Source organism: Castanea sativa, chromosome 7 (assembly GCF_040712315.1).
Source record: "Castanea sativa cultivar Marrone di Chiusa Pesio chromosome 7, ASM4071231v1".
NCBI classification, from domain to species: Eukaryota; Viridiplantae; Streptophyta; class Magnoliopsida; order Fagales; family Fagaceae; genus Castanea; species Castanea sativa.
Genome location: NC_134019.1, coordinates 4,447,199 through 4,464,652, shown reverse-complemented (window position 1 = coordinate 4,464,652; position 17,454 = coordinate 4,447,199). Strand labels below are relative to the sequence as shown.

Here is a 17,454-nt window from a genome sequence, read left to right as displayed (position 1 = left end):
AACTCAGCACTTTCAAACTAAAACGACACCGTGCTACTTAAGCGGAACGACTACATTTCTTATATACATGTTTGCACTGTTTCTCAATCGGCACCGTTTCTGCTTTACTTACCATTGGAACAGAATCCTCTTCTTCTTCAATTTCTTCAATCTTGCAACTGGTGTTTTCACCATTTTCCTTCGTTTTCTTATGAACCAAATATGTTTATTTTTTTTATTCAATATTAAGAAAAAAGTTCATTAAATTTTATTTTTAAAATGATTTCATAAGATTTTAAATTTGTAATGTGCACCACTAATTTGGACTTTAATTAGGATAGTGAATATATATATATATATATATATATATATATATATATCTTGGTGAAAGTTTCAATTATTGTACTGCTTGATCCTCGCAAATGGTGCTGCTTTTGATAAAAGAGATTCCTCATAATGTTACCTGATTTCTTTCAGCATAAACTGCCAAAAGAAGATGAATTGCTTCTGTCCGTTCTGATTTGAAAAATGAAAAGTTACTATTCACTGGTACTGTTCATTGTTATTGTTCACTAAGTTTTTGCCTATTTAAGAGGGGATGTCCCTTATGCTGGATTCAGAATTCTCTAGAGCTCTCTTTAGGAATACTCTTCTCTTTTAGATTTTCCCTCTAGAATTCCCACTACTACACTATTTCCCTATTTCCCTACGAATCTTGTAACTAGACCTAGTTTCAAGCTTTATACTGTTGAACCCTTGAGATCTTGTAACTACTACTGCTGTAAGTATTGTTGTCTATTTTCAATAATAACTACTTTTAGCTTTGTGTTTCATATATTTTAACTATTTTAATATACTGCTTGGCTGGTTATATTGCCTTATTACTTTCTTTCAATATATTATTATACTATGCTTCCACCTTCAGCGCTGCGTTCCGCTCCCTTTGCTTTAGTTTACTTTGTTTACATACTGCTTAGCTGGTTTTACTGCCTTATTACTTTCTTTCAATATATTATTATACTGTGCTTCTGCCTTAAGTGTCGTGTTCCACCCATATTGAAAGAAAGTAATAAGGCGGTAGAACCGGCCAAATAGTATATAAACAAAGTAATTTAAAATAATAATGAGGCGGTAGAACTAGCCAAGTAGTATATAAAGTAATTTAGAATAATAATGAGGCAGTAGAACCAGCCAAGTAGTATATTAAAACAGTTAAAATAAATGAAACACAAAGCTAAAAATAGTTATTATTGAAAATAAATAACAATACTATAGCAGTAGTAGTTATAAGACCTCAAGGGTTCAACAGAACAAAACTTGAAACTAGTTCTAGTTACAAAATTCGTAGGAAAATAGTGTAGTAGTGGGAATTTTAGAGAGAAAATCTAAAGGAGAAGAGTACTCCTCAAGAGAGCTCTAGAGAATTCTAAATTCAACATAAGGGACATCCCTATTAAAAAAGCAAAAACGTAATGAACAGTAACAATAAACAGTAAAAGTGAACAACTTTTCACTTTTTAAATCAGAATGAACAGAAGCAATTTAGCCATCTTCTTTGGCAGTTTATATTGAAAGAAATTCGGTAACATTATGAGGAATCTGCTTTATCAAAAGCTGCACCATTTGCAGGGAGCAAGAAATACAATAATTGAAACTTTCATCAGAAGTAAATATTGTAGCATTTTGGTCGTTGTGCAGGCTAGACAATTAGTAGAGTACCAGTTGACAGAGCATCAATACTAGCAGTGGCAAACAGTGAGAGCATTAGTCAGTGCTGGCAGCAAAGGGGGCGGAACACGGTGTTGAAGGCGGAAGGACAGTATAATAATATATTGAAAGAAATTAATAAGGCGGTAGAACCAGCCAAGCATTATATAAACAAAGTAATTTAAAGTATTAATGAGGCGGTAGAACTAATTAAGCAGTATATAAAGTAATTTAGAATATATATATATATATATATCTATCGCAAATGAAATTATTGGCCTCCGTTTATGTTCAGCTCCTGGAACACTCCATTTTTTTTTTTTTTTTGAGCCAAATGTTTAGGATTTTATCACCACCTTCGCCTAAGTTCAGATGACCTCCAATAAAAAAAACACACACAATATCAATAATCCATTATCTTTTTTTTTTTTCAGAAACCAATAATACATTATCTAGTACTAGTAATTCAGCAAAAAAAACCAAGGACTAGTATATGGCAAAGTTTTCCTTTCAAGTAAGTTGCGTTGCTGTTGTGGACTTTTTTTTTTTTTTTTTTTTTTTGTGGATAAATGACTCTCGTGAACTTCAAACTATAGTTAAGTTGTTTTTATTATTGCTAAGAGTGGTGTGTGCGTGTGTGTGTGTTTTTTTTTTTTTAGGGAGATTGCTAAGAGTTAGAAATGCTTTTTCATACACGAAATTGTATTACCTGGCCCAATGTTACGGCTTTAATTGAGCCCACCAACCCCACAAGTTGATGAAGTTCCGTCCAATGTGACAAGCCCAGTATAAACTTCACGTATTTGGACCCAAAAAACTACCTAAGATCCAATCACTTGAAAATCAACAATACGGGTTTTGTCACTCACAAGTCACAACAAGTAAAAGCCTGAAAGACCACGATTGCTAAACACAAGTATAGGCCATCACCAGATGAAAAATGAGAAAGATGAATATGAGGCTCGGGATCGGCATTTTTCTTCACAAAGCTTTTGCTTGGGCTCAATATCTTTAAAAAAAAAAAAAAGGCCTACATAAAAAACTAAAGGAAAAAGTGTAGAGTTGTGGCTTGGAGGGCATTAAAAAAAACGGATTTTTCCTCCCCTTTTTTGGGCTTCATGGGAGGCCTTCAAATGGGCTTCGAGTCCCTTCAAAATAGGTCATGTGCAGAAAGCTAAACATACATGAAAGAGTCATTCTAAAAATGGTAATTTTTTTTTTTTTGCTCAAAATAGGATTTTAGCACATCAAACAAGGATAGACAAAATATGACATCAATAATATGTTTGTTATTGAAGGGTATTAAGACCATTAACATTAGGGGTGTTTACCAAACCGCATAAACCACACAAACTGCCCGCAAAATGGCATAACCGCACTGCAAGTAATATTGCACCGCACTACACCACATGGTGCAGTGCGGTTTGCGGTTTTATAATAAGAAAACCACACAAACCGCACCGCACCGCACCGCACCCTAATCCTAGTTTTCAAAAAAAAAAAAGTTTGATAACCCTAGCAAGTGTTGATTAGGAAAGCCAGCCAAAAATAAAGAAAAACTAGCTCAATAGTTTAAAACTTGGTACAAGACAAAGGGAAAATTTAGTTTTGAGCTGGGTAGAAAAAACCCAAAATTTAAAAAATATATTAATTTCAAATCATTCAAACCACATCTTATACATTGCACCGCATATGTGACCGCAAAAATGAGGTGCGATGCGGTGCGGTTATGGTTTTGGTTAAATTTTAAACCGCACCGCACATGTGATTGTAAAAATAAGGTGCGGTGTAATTATAGTTTTAACTAAACCGCACCGCAAAGTTTGGTGCTAAAAATAGCCCAAAACCGCATTGCATTGCATCACAAACACCCCTAATTAACATATTGATCCAAACTCATATAAAAAAAATATTGAATTTTCCATTAAATTGATAGAAAATACTATCGGATGAGGTAAAGTGCTCATTACCAAAAGACAAGGAGGCACAATGCTATGTTTTAAACTAAATGGGGAACATTGCCAAATACTTAGGTGGGGATGTTTCAAGTTACACCTCGTATAACTTTAAGCAATATCATACCACCTAGTAATATTTTACTATATTCATATTTTGAAAATCTCAATTTTGGATTACATGTTATATATGTTCTTAACTTGTATATCAAATTTTGAGTTAATTGGATGTTATTTACTATTTGATCCTTTAACTTATCTTTTATGTATAATTTTAAACTAAAAAAACTTGAAATTAATATTTGATTGATAATAAGATATTGATTTTTTTTTATTATTTTGAAAATTTGCAAGTATAGAGAATATTAGAAGAAAATGTAATTCAATGGTGAATTTACCAAAATTCGCATCTAATGAAAAAAATATATTTATGTAACATTACTTAATTTATTCCATGTATAACTTTTTTGAGAAAGAACACCATGTATAACTTGGATCTAATCCATATTGATGGATTAAAAGTTTGTTTCATTTCATAGAGAAGACACTTAGCTAAGTACAATATGATATAATATATATAGTATAGTATTATAATATATATATATATATATATATATATATATATATTTATTTATAAGAGTATTATAATATTTAGCCAATAGGGGCCTTGGTGCACGCATCATGTATAACTACCTAAACTGTGAACAACTTATATCCAAAAAAACCATACTAACTTCCTTGATAACGAATATATATATATATATACATATATATATATATATATATATATATATATATATATATAAAATTTATGTTCATATTTTTTATGGATTGGACATTATTAGAAAACAATATACAATAGAGCTTTTATTTTTTTAATTTTTAGAATAGAGTTGAATGCATAACTAGTATAAGGTGTATTGAGGTAAACGTAGATTTCCACATACATAAAGAAAATAAAGATACAGAGGTGGTTGGGGGAGGGGGAGGGGGGGGGGGGGTTGGGAATCTTGCAGACACACTCAATTTCACATGGATCAACTATCAAGACTCAATTTATTATGCACCAATAACAACTTAACACATTAATTGGATGTGAAATTTAATGTGTATTTTTGGACTTTGTTTTTGGGAGGGGGGGGGGATATGTAGGATAATGAAAACCAAAGGTTATGTTGATGTCATATGATGCTATTTTACGATTCAATTAAAACATATAATATTTTTTAGAATTTTTTGGGGGGGGGGGGGGAATTGTAAAAGAAGTACCTTTCTTGGAAGTTTTGTATGAAAAATGCAGATTGGAAAATTTTGAAGGGTTCTCTTTAATCTTTATTAATAGTAGATATGGTTATTAATCCTTGTGAAATAATAATTAGGATTAATCCATGAGAAATTTATATTTTAAGTACAATCAAAAAGGATTTTTGAAGGTTAGATATAATTATGACTCGTTAATCAACTAAATTGAAGTCTTTGTTTTGAATATAATTTGTTTAAAGTAGATGGTTTTTTTTTTATCAATAATAATGCTTTTATATCAAATATTAATCGGAGGTTGACATCGCCTAAATAATTTTCCTTTATTTTTAATTTTCATGAATTTTATACTACTATTAGGGTTGACATTTCTAACTTCTATAAATATATTAGTAATATAATCATGGGTTGCACGGCTTATTAAATAATCATATATAAATAAAGTAAATAATTCAATAATAAAACTAAAATTGAATAATAATAAAACTGTTAGTAAAAACAAAAACAAAAAGTTTATTTTAAGTTACATAACAAATTCAAATAAATTGCATAGAATTAGAATTGGTGTACATTGAAAAGTCGACTTTACAAGTTCTCCAATAACACAAAAATCGCCCAGGATATATCTTGGGAAGGCCGTCAATTATGCGAAAAGCACCAAAGTTAGGAGGTGAAATCTTGGAGATATAATTCTTGACTCCCCTGATGAAAACTGAACATATATTATAGTATAAATTAGGAGGTTGGAACGTTTAAATATCATTGTGTCCCATCATTATCTCCTAAGCAAGATGGAGATAGAGATAATTGTCTGGTTTTATTTATTTCTTTATTTTTTGCTGAGTGATTATTTGTCTTGATTTATGATAATACATCTTGGCGTGCAGTTAATGGAATTCTCTAATTATATATAATTAGAGAATTTCATTAAACAATCAATTGATATATTTAATTATTTTAAAATTTTGCAAGCATAGGGAATGCACGAAGATAATATAATCCAAAGTTAAAATTTGCATAAAATTAAAAGAATATTAAGTGATGTAACATTGATGTAATCGGACGGATGTGAAAGCTAAATTGTGTACCGGCAATAATGTGATGGAAGCTGAGCCCCCTGATCTTCTGCTTTTCAATACCACTTATCCATATCAAAAGTTTTTTTTTTTTTTTGGGTAGAAATCCATATCAAAAGTTGTCTACAACTAATACACACCACCAAACTCTCAATCTCCAAAAGAAACTTACTTTTACTAGAAACTAGAAAGATATGAAAAGAATCTTTTTTATTGAACTGATTTTAAACATAGGCCACCACTTTTCTTAGTGGTGGGCTTATAAAAAAAAAGTGACAAGAGGCCTGCCAAAAATGTACAGTCTTTTACCAGCAAAGATAGTCTTATCAGGATGCCAAATGCTTGTGTTTTCCCACTACTGTTTATGTTCTTATTAGGAATTTTCAGTTTAGAGATTTTCTAGAATTCACACCATTTGGTTCACAGCTGAATTTTTCAACCTTTTCAACTACTTGGACAACCTCAAACCTACTTAAGAGACCAAGTATATATAACTTGTGCAAGAGTGGTGATATATTTAAGAGGTAATTAGTAGAAGAGAGATTTTACAAGAAGCTTAATTAGCAACTTGTGAGAGTTTAGCATATACAAAACCCTGTGAAAGAGGAAGATGGGGAACACCATAGGAGGAGGGAGAAAAAAAGCAAAGGTGATGAAGATCAATGGCGAAACCATGAAGATAAAGACTCCCATACAAGCTTGGGACGTTGTCAAGGACTACCCTGGTCATGTTCTGTTGGAATCTGAGGCTGTTAAGAATTATGGCATCCGAGCCAAGCCATTGGAACCACAGCAAGAGCTTAAGCCCAAGAAAGTTTACTTCTTAATAGAACTGCCCAAGTTTCCTGAGGAGAAAAAGTTGTCTAAGCGCTCACAATCCACTGGCATACACCTGAGTGCCAAGGATAGGCTAGAGTGCTTGATGCTATCTCGAAGAACGGTTTCAGACATTTCGCTTAGTAGACCATCGTCGAGTCTTGTATCCGATGAGCCGGGGCCGGGTACGAGCCCTTTGAGGGTGAAAATGAGGTTGCCAAGTTCCCAAGTGGCTAAATTGGTGGCTGAAAGCAGAGATAACGTAGAGGTGGCTGAGAAGATTGTAGGCCTTTATATGAACCATGCTGGACCTAGAGAGGTTAACAAGGACTCACTGGAGGCAGGAGAGGGCGCGTTGGTGCACCAGGAAGTACCATGGAAACCAGCTCTTGGTAGCATTGGGGAGAAGAACAAAGCACATAAGGTACGCTTCCTTCGAAATACAACTTCTTTGTTCTATTTTTTACGTTCTACTTTATGCTTCATTAATCACAACTTGTTATATGTTAATTTAATTTAATTTATTATTATTATTTTTTTTGTTGGGAACAAAGTAGTGTATCATTCAATAATCAATGTTGCGAATTACATAATTTTGATTCTTTGAACGTTTCTTTCTAGGAATTCCACATTCATTGTGCCATCTTTAATCAATTGAACAAGTAGTACTAGCAATAATAGCTCAAGGCCGAAAAAAATATATCTGAGGGCCCTTAATTTATGAGATGTTGTCGGCCTTTAGGGCCTATACACCCATTGTTCAAAGATGTTGAATTGTTGATGCTAACCTTTTTTTTATTATAATTTAATGGGTAGGCTAATATGTAGATAAGGCAGTTGGATAGTTGGAATAATTCCATTAAAAAGAAATAAAGAGAAATGTATAATTTAGTTGTGGAAGTGGCTAATGGCCTAATATTACGCGACAATTTGAACGTGGGATGGGACCAATTCTTCCCAAAATATGTATCATGAATTAAGAATTAGTAATTCCGCCATTATAAGGAAAAGGAAGAGAAGCAAAGTATTAAAGAAAACCGTTGAAATTTCAATGTCAAACAATAATTATAAGAAACAAATGAGGAAAGGAAAGTTGTGGTGGAAATTAAGACTGGTTCTGTTCTAGTGTGAAACTAGATCCAAACCTCACCAGACACGTAGTTCGAGGATTAAGACAAACCCTGATTTTGTCCATCTTGATCACAAACAGTGATATTGGCATATCTTTGTAACTTTGGTGTGAAAGCTTTGGACAGTTCTTCAGAAGAGTTTGCTAGTATGATAAGCATTACGTAACAAATGACAAAGAATTGAATATACTCAGCCAAAACCCTCCAAACAAGAAGAAAATGATGTACGACAAGAACACGACGTTCTTCCTCATTTTCGTCGAATTCGAAGAAGTGAACCCAGTACGTCGACCATTTTTGACTTTTTAGGCAGATGCCTAGTTTTTGGCATGAAATTACAAAGGTCTGCTTTGGATACCAAAATAAATAAATTATTTTCTCAATCGAACTTTAATCCTACATAAGAAGAGTTTTGTACTTTAGTAACATTTTCTAATTCTTCTGCCAGATTTAGAGAATTTGAGTTAGAATTATTCTTACTAGTAGACAAATATGTTTGACAAAAAAAAAAAATGACACATGTTACTATTTCTTACATTAAAGTAATATTCACGAGATAACTTGGGCAAACTAACATATTTGTTTGACTATGCTTAGGTCAGTTAATTCTTCTAGGAAAACCCTCTATGCTTGATGTTTATCTATGCCCTATTACTATAGTTAACTTGATAGTTTCAAATTTTGTAACTTGAAGTATCTGTTTGCCTACAATTTTTTGGACAAACTTTTAGTTTTTAGTTTTTGTTTATAACGTTTTAAAAACTTTTTTTTTTCTCTTCAAATTTCTGGAGTACAAGTATACTTTAACGTATTTTTAGCAAAAAGTGAAATAAGTTGATACCAAATGCACATGAAATATAACATACGCCCATAAGCTAAACAATTTTGTTAAAAATATAATTTTCTTTTGGAGATAAATCTTGGAATTACATCATCAACATAGAAGATTTACTTTTAAAATGACCACAATCAAGAGTTTTATATTTAAACTAGCTTTTGTAATTGTTTCCAGCTGAACCCTTTTAAATCCCTCTTTCCCCACATATCAAGACATAAAATAAAAAGAAAAATAATTGTAAAGAGGACCTCACTTTATACTACTTTCTATATTAAGTTGTAAATCTATGTGGCCCGTTTCTCCACAAAAAAGAAAAGAAAAGAAAAGAAAAGAAAAGAAAAGAGAAGAAGTAAATCTATGTGGCCCAGGAAGGCAGATTGGCATTTGGCAGTATTATTCGAGATTGTAGACAAGCATAATATATATTTTTTAAAGTCCAGATAATTGTGACTAAAAGAAATTGGAACTAGTCAAAAGAAGTGATCCAAGTTGAAGTTCCTATTTTCAATCCTCTGCAATAATCTTTAAATTGTGAAAGCATTGAAATCTTAGCTAGCTGTTGTAGTTAATTATATAATAGCTTGTAACTTCATGTGTATGCATAGATATAGTTAAAGATATACAATAAGATGCATAATATAATTCCTATATATATAATTTAAATACTATTGATAGTCATTTTTATATTTTGTTAACTCTTTATAAAATTTTATAAGGATATTATTAGGTATAAAATGTAAATTGTCCATATTTATTTATTTATATATTATTGTGAAGTATTTTTTTTTTTACAATTCATTAATTCTAAACTCTTTGATTTTTGTACTTAATAACTCATTTAGATGAATATTTATGATGTGGTCCTACATTTGATTCTAAAATTAAATAATGATTTGTCCTTATACCTACACAAGTTATTAGTGTTCTAAAACTCAAAGACTTTTCCTGACAAAAACAATCACATCCAATAAAACTCAAAGATTTTTCCAATTAAATTAGAATTTTATTGGGGAGGGGAGAGGAGGGAGACGTGGGTCAAGACCGTGACACACAAGAATTAAAGTTTCTCAACATGAAGAAATATTAATTAATTAATTGCTTCGAATTCTATGTTTTGATTGTTTTCCAATTATTAAAGCAAGCTTAAATTTAAAATTTCAAGTTATGATTCTTTAATTTCCTTCAATAACATGAAAATTTGGACATTAATTTCAACTATGCTAACATTATTTCTTGGATAAAATCTAAATTTGCAGAAGAAAGTGAGCTTCGTCCCAGTGGAAGAAGATGAAATTACTCTAGATATTGCTTCTAAATAGCAAGATAGACTTTGTCAAAATATATATTAGTGAAGCATATGGAAGCAGCCATGATTAGTATGCTTATTGTATAGATTTTGTTCTTAATATATTATTTCGTAGAAGATTTCAATTTATAGTTGTTATAGGTATAGGTGTAGCAAGACAAATACTTGTATTTAGTCGGACCAGGAACCAGTCTCAATGCATGCTCTTTAAGTCCGAGCAAGAGTAGTAACTAGTAACAAGGACATGATGATTGTCAATATATTTTGAGTTTGAAAGGCTTTGAAACCAAAAGATTTGCTTATTCATGATCATGATTTGAATGGTATTCTTTTGAAGTGAAGATTGTCAGAGTGAAGAAGTATTTTTACAGCAATATGACAGCCATTATCATATATAGCATGTAACTTTTTTTAGGATATATTCTGCTTTTTGTAGGGTTTGGACTTTGTATCATGGTGGTGATTATTTGCAATGAATTATACAGTGCAAGTACGATATGTATGAACCAACTTTTACGATAAAAAACGAAAAATTGTGGTAGAATGTTATATTAATATAAAATAAACTGTTTAAAAAAATTCCCAAAACTATTTTTTTTTTATAAGATTCCAAAAACTATTTGTAGTAGAATTTTAATTGTTGAGTAATATTTTTTAAACTGTTTGAAATTATAGAAATAGAGTTTCATATAGAGCAAATATGTTAATTATTGTAATATTCTTGTAGTACATCACATGACATATATAGGAGAAATAGAACAAAATATGGCATTCACTTAGGATGTGTTTATATACCGCTTATTTTGCTGAAAACAAAAAACACTGTAGCAAAATAATTTATAATATGTGAATAGTGCCATGAGACCATTTTTTAATAAAAATTTTGCTGAAAGAGAGGTTTTTGGGTCTCGTGAACAATGCATGAGACCTATTGAAAGTGCATTGACTTTGTTGAAATGCGCTTCTAAACAAAAAAAAAAAGAAAAAAAAAGAAGGAAGATGCAGACGCAAGAATAGTGCTTTTCAACACTATCCAAATGGGTATTAGTTAGGGGTGGCAAAATTTGACACGACCCGCGAACCCGACACGACACGACACGGAATTAGCAGGTTATGGGTTGAGGCTTAACGGGTTCGTGTCATATTCGGGTTGACACGACTAACCCGTTTAATAAATGTGTTGGGTTAGTGTTGAACCCATAGAACTCGTTTGACCCGTTTCACCCGTTTAATTAAATGATATTTTACCAATATACCCTTCAAACTCTAGGTATATAAACTTATTAGTTGTTGTGATTTATTTTCTTTGACAAATTGTGATTGATTATTTGTGATATTAGGATATGCTTTAATTTTGAATGATTATTTGTGAGGCAGTTACTCGTTAGTTCTGAATTTTATATTAAAAATATTTATTTGTTTGTTTTTTCATTAATTTTTATTTTTCATTTTGATAAAATCTGATAAACAGGTCGACACGACTGACCCGTTTAATAAATGGGTCGTGTTAGGGTTGAGGAATCTTGACCTGTTTAATAAACATGTCGGGTTAGTGTTGACTTATGTAGTCGAATACTCATGACTTGACACGACACGAACCCGACACGCGAACACGAATTGCCACCCCTAGTATTAGTGTGGCTAACACGTATACGTGAGACACAACTTTATTTATATGTTATATAATTTGAAAGTGAGCTTATGTAATATGCAATTTATTGCGAAAGTTTTAGTGGCAAGGCACCAAACTATGAGTCTGCCAAAGATCCAGCCACCTGGAAACATAAACCAAATAACACAGAGGCAATGCACCAAACTCATAGCCACACTAAGAGGCCTTTTCTTAACAGTTTTTTTAAGTATTGTTGTTAAAAATGATGTGAAAACTGTGGTTTAAAAAGTGTGCCACCTGAAAACATAAACCAAAGAAGATAGAGGCAAGGCACCAAACTCATAACAACACTAAGAGGCCTGTTTGGTAATAATTTTGAAGCATTGTTGTTCAAATGATGTGAAAACTGTGGTTTAAAAAATGTGAAAATACATGTTTAAAGTACTCATAATGCAAAAAAAAAAGAAAAAAAGAAAAAAAAGAAAGTATTCTTTAGGACTTGGAACTTGCTCACCTACTGAAGGAACCAATGTTGGCTTTTGAATATAGAGAGAAAGATGAGAGTGGAGATATAGGGAGAGTATATATAACCATGAGGTAGTGTGACGTTCTAGTTGTTTCCAGAGATTGAGAAATGACTTCTAGCAGGTAGGAAACTTTTCACTTGTTTTAATATCTTTCATTTTCTTTTCTTTCTTAGTAATTTTGACTCTATTACTTTTTCTGTGTCCCTTTATGTTCCTCAACCATGCCCTTTCTTTTATAGAAGTATGGAGTGAGTTCTCAGATCAATTGATTTCCCCTTTGATATAGTAGTGCCCTTGGGCATTTCTTTGATTAAATGATTGAAGGAAGAGTGATTCATACCTCCATGCCGAAGTGCATTAATGACAGTCTCTGAATCTCCCTCAAAGATGGATCGATGGATTCCAATCTTACGAACAAATTAGACAACCTGCTTAACATTAGGAATGCCGATCTAAATTTTGAACATTAGGAGGTAAAATATATATACCCCTAAACTTGAAGGGTGTGTTTGGCACTTTAGCTTTTTAAAAAAAAAAAAAAAATTCTTTTTGTTTTTTTTTGTTCTTTGATAAAAATTTGTTTTTCATTTATTAACTAACTCTATTGATTAAAATTTGGGATTGTCTTTTGTTGCCTCGGGGTTTGTAGGTTGTACGGGCCTCACCCCCCGTCAAGCCTAATCGCCCTAAGGCCTATGAAGACTAACTCGTATAAGAGCCTTGCACTGATCACACATGGTAACGCACGTGCCGTTCGAGGGGTTTGAGCTCGGAGTGCTCAAGGTAGCTTGTGGCGTGCCCCTGACGAGCACAGAACTTACAGGCGGGACTGGTCCTAATGCCACTATCATTTTCTCCTTCCTGTCACCAAACATCCACTTAGGCGAAACGGTATTGGACCTCCCTTCCATTGCCTAGGGAATGCCCCTGCCGAGCATCAAATCTAGCGGTGGAGCCAGTTCCAATGCTACTCTCACTTCCTCCCACTCCTAACTAAACCCCCACTTATGGGTAATAGTATTGGACCCCTCCTTCCACCCACCAAGAGAATAATCATGACCGTTCCACTAAGCTTGGCTATAAATAGACAGGGAAGATTCAGTTGGGGGGGTTGGCGATTCCAGAGTGAAAAGACTAGAGAAAGTAATATTAATCATCCCCAAGGAAGAAAGGAGAGTGTTAGCGAGAAAAGAGGGGAGACTCAGGAAATGGGGCAGCCGAGCATATTGCCACCCATGGTAGGAAATCCAAAAGCCCACCATACAAATAAATTGTGAGCCCAAACTCCCCTTAGGCCCAGTAGCCTTATTTTGGAACGTACAATTGACGCCGTCTGTGGGAATCTCCTACATAGCTGTAGTGCTATCTTGGCACGCTCGCAAGAATGTCTGGAGGTGTGTAGGGAAGTCATGTAGAGAGCGGCACTAGAGGGTCGTCATGGGGGTCTACATGGCTAGAAAGGTGGCAAAAAAGGTAGGAGGATAGAATGCATGAGGAGGTAGAAGAATCTGGGCCCGGAGAAGGGTCGTGCCAAACCTTCCGAACAATGTCTGACGCCTCGGGCCGTAGCCGCCTTGACAGAAGAGACTAGGAGCTTGAGTAGAGGGATCAAGAGCTCCAACGCCTGCACAGGGCGGTTAGGGATTTGGAGTTGCAAGCACGGGGTCGACGCAGGAGAAGGGACTAGGGAAAATGAAGGGAAAGGTCAGTAAGTGTGGGGAATCGCCGTGAGGCAGGATCTCATCAATCCAGGTCTCATAGGCACTGCGACCGTTCCCGAGAGTATACGGACCGTGAATCGACTTCCCCCGACGCGAAGCGACCACGTAATGCAGCCATGGATACCATAAGCCGAGCATTGCGTCAAGCTACTTGGTCTCCGTTTTCTAGAGATATTAAGGGCGCGCCTATGCCGAGCCGGTTCGCACGCCCACCGTTCAATTCCTATACTGGGAAGACAGGCCTGGTGGAACATGTAAGTCACTATATTCAAATGATATCCTTACACTCCCATAACGATGCATTGACGTGTAAGGTTTTTCCCTTGAGCCTTGGCCCCACTACTTTGAGGTGGTTCAACGGGTTGAAGAAGGATTCGATCCATAGTTTTTCAGAACTGATCCAAGAGTTTGGAGTGCGGTTCATGATTTGCAGTCGGGTGCCGCAGCCCGTGGATGCGTTGCTATCAATGAAGATGGGGGTTAGAGAGACCCTTCGGAATTATGCCAGTCGATACTGGGAGTTGTATAACTAGATTGGCGGGGGTAATGAAAAGATCGCGGCGAGCACCTTTTGGATGGGCTTACCTAAAGAATCCGGGCTGAGAGAATCATTGACCCTAAAGCCTCCAAAGGATATGAGGCAGTTGATGAGGCGTATCGAGGAGTACAAGCACTTAGAAGATGATCGGCTGCAGTCCAAGAGGAAGGAGCCAATAATCAGTTATCCTCGGAACAATGGTTTCAACCCCAGACACAGGAAGGATTTGAGAATTCAAGAGCCCGGCCCGGCGGTTGGGAAAGTCAACGCGACATTCAAGGATCCCGTACACCGCATCATTGATAGGATAAAAAATGAGCCGTATTTTAAGCGGCTGAACAGGATGGTGGGCGACCCGTCAAGGAGAAACTAGAATTTGTATTGCACCTATCATCGAGATAAAGGGCATACCACCGAGCAGTGTAGGGTGTTGAAAGATCACCTAGAACAGTTGGTGAAGGCGGGGCATTTGAAAGAGTTTCTGGTGGAGACAGGGAATCAGGAGACCGGACAGGCAGATCGGCTGCGTAGAAACCTTCTCCCACCCCCTTTGGGAGTGATAGAGGTCATCCACGTCGCACCGAGGGTAATTAGAGTACCCATAGCAAAAGGGGTGTTGACTGTGGTGTCAACGGAAGGAAGCGTGAACGAACAATCCCCGGGGAAGAAGCTGAGGTACCGTAGACAACCCATAGCATTTGACGACGACGACGACCTGGAAGGTACTATTCAGCCCCACCACGATGCTTTAATAGTCACGGCCCGAATAAGGGGTTTTATAGTGAAGAGAATAATGATAGATCAAGGGAGTGGCATAGATGTAATGTACTTGAACCTATACAGGGGGCTCGGCTTAAAAAAGGGGGACTTGTTCAAGTATGATACACCTTTAATGGGATTCGATGGGCATATGGTGACTCTAGAAGGACAGATTTCGCTCCTAGTTATCATGGGAGGCAGGGAGGTAATGGTGACATTCATAGTGGTCACCTGTTTCTCGCCGTACACGGCAATATTCAGAAGGCCATGGATACATGACATGGGGCCTATACCGTCTACCTCACACGTGAAAGTCAAGTTCCGAACTGACGAAGGGATTACAGTAATAATAGGTGATCAGTAAGCGACCAGACAATGTTTGGTAGCCGCGGCAAACAAACAAACGGAGCAGAGAGAATTAGCCAAGAAGGCGCCCCTATAGCAATTACAGCATCCCCAGGTGGAAGGGACCAACACTGCCGAGGATTTGGTAAGCGTAAAGATCTTATCGGGAAGTGAAAGGAGTTTTCAGATAGGGGCAGGATTGAATGATGGGGAAAGGGTGCAGCTATTGCTCTTCCTCATACAAAACATGGATGTGTTTGCATGGAATCCATATGAGGTGCCCGGTGTTGACCCCGAGTTCATAGTTCACAAGCTGAATGTGGATCCTCTATGCCCTCCCAAGAAACAGAGATCGAGAAGGTCTGCTAAGGAGCATGTGGAAGCCATCAGACGAGAAGTTGGGAAGCTGAAAGAGGTAGGGGCCATAAGGGAAACATTCTTTTCGGAATGGCTCGCAAACACGGTGGTGGTGAAAAAGAAGAGCGGTAAGTGGAGAGTTTGTGTTGATTTTATCGATCTGAACTGAGCATGTCCAAAGGATCCGTTTCCAATGCCGAAAATCGATCAATTGGTGGATTCTACGTGCGGGCACCCAAGAATGAGTTTCCTTGATGCTTTCTAGGGCTATCACCAGATTGCACTAGCCGCCGAGGATTAGGAGAAAACGACATTTTTAACGCCCGATGCTAACTACTACTATACCGTGATGCCGTTCGGTTTGAAAAACGCAGGAGCCACTTGTCAGCGAATGATGATGAGGATGTTTAGGGATAAGGTTGGACGGACAGTCGAAGTGTACATTGACGACATGGTGATAAAAAGCAAGCAAGAAGGACATCACATTGACGACCTGAAAGAAGTGTTCGAGATACTCCGACGACACCGGCTGCGCCTCAACGCCGATAAGTGTGCCTTCGGGGTTGGATCCGGCAAGTTCCTGGGTTATTTGATTACTAAATGGGGGATCGAAGTTAACCTCGATCAAATTGAAGCCGTGAAACATCTCAAACCGCCGAGCAATCCGAAAGAGGTTCAAAAGCTTACTGGTATACTGGCTGCTCTTAACCGATTTATTTTCAAGTTCGCTGATCGGTGCCAGCCCTTTTACCAACTTCTGAAGAAGTGGAAGGGGTTCTAGTGGGACAAGAAGTGTGACAGAGCCTTCCAAGATCTAAAGGATTATCTTGGGCGGGCACCGACATTGTCAGCCCCAGAACCAAAAGAAGACTTGTATATGTACCTCTCAATATCCGAGCATGCAGCGAGCGCCGTACTACTGAGGGATAACGGTGTATAGCTGCCAGTTTATTACATCAGCAAGACGTTAGTCGACGTGGAGACCAGGTATTTACCACTGGAAAAACTGGTGTTGGCACTCGTGCATTCCACCCGAGAATTACCCCATTATTTTCAGGCCCACACAGTCCAAGTCTTAACCGAGTACCCACTCCACTCATTGTTGAGGAGATCTGACTTTACGGGGAGGATAGCCAAGTGGGGGACTCGGTTGGGCTCTTTCGACACCAGATACAAGCCGAGGAACTCAGGTACTTGCGGACTTTATTGCCGAGTTCTCACTGAGAGGTACAGATATAACCTGCATAGTAGAAGTCAAGCCATCGAAGATATTTGTGGACGGAATGTCCAATGTGGCTAGAGTAGGGGCAGGGATCGTGGTCATCACCCCAGAAGATCTGAAGCTAGAACACTCATTCAGATTAGGCTTCAGAGCTTCTAATAATGAGATGCCCTAAGTTACCGGTCATCGTGCACGAAGATCTCCGACCTAAGAACGAAGTTGAGGTCTCTCGCATGTATAACTCGAGTGTCCGGAAAGAACCTTTTGGATTCTGCAACAAGTCCGGAAACAAACCGATTAGCTATA

At 36.4% G+C, this 17,454-nt stretch overlaps 2 protein-coding genes across 2 annotated transcripts; both read left to right on the top strand.

Moving 5' to 3' along the window:
- The first annotated feature begins 6,229 nt into the window (after positions 1-6,229).
- On the top strand, positions 6,230-10,359 carry LOC142643175 (uncharacterized protein At1g66480-like). Its single transcript, XM_075817721.1, has 2 exons — positions 6,230-7,217; positions 10,018-10,359. Exons 1-2 carry the CDS (start codon positions 6,588-6,590, stop codon positions 10,078-10,080), a joined length of 693 nt encoding a protein of 230 aa, XP_075673836.1. The 5' UTR covers positions 6,230-6,587; the 3' UTR covers positions 10,081-10,359.
- A 3,684-nt stretch (positions 10,360-14,043) lies between these two features.
- On the top strand, positions 14,044-15,588 carry LOC142643878 (uncharacterized). The gene is made up of 3 exons (XM_075818606.1): positions 14,044-14,181; positions 14,461-14,751; positions 14,887-15,588. Exons 1-3 carry the CDS (start codon positions 14,044-14,046, stop codon positions 15,586-15,588), a joined length of 1,131 nt encoding a protein of 376 aa, XP_075674721.1.
- The last annotated feature ends 1,866 nt before the right edge of the window (positions 15,589-17,454 follow it).

Coding starts and splice junctions, on each gene's coding strand:
- LOC142643175 (XM_075817721.1), top strand. CDS start 6,588: ATGGGGAACACCATAGGAGGAGGGAGAAAAAAAGCAAAGGTGATGAAG. Junction 7,218..10,017: donor AGAAGAACAAAGCACATAAG/GTACGCTTCCTT, acceptor CTAAATTTGCAG/AAGAAAGTGAGCTTCGTCCC.
- LOC142643878 (XM_075818606.1), top strand. CDS start 14,044: ATGGATACCATAAGCCGAGCATTGCGTCAAGCTACTTGGTCTCCGTTT. Junction 14,182..14,460: donor AGACAGGCCTGGTGGAACAT/GTAAGTCACTAT, acceptor TTGTATAACTAG/ATTGGCGGGGGTAATGAAAA. Junction 14,752..14,886: donor ACGCGACATTCAAGGATCCC/GTACACCGCATC, acceptor ACCACCGAGCAG/TGTAGGGTGTTGAAAGATCA.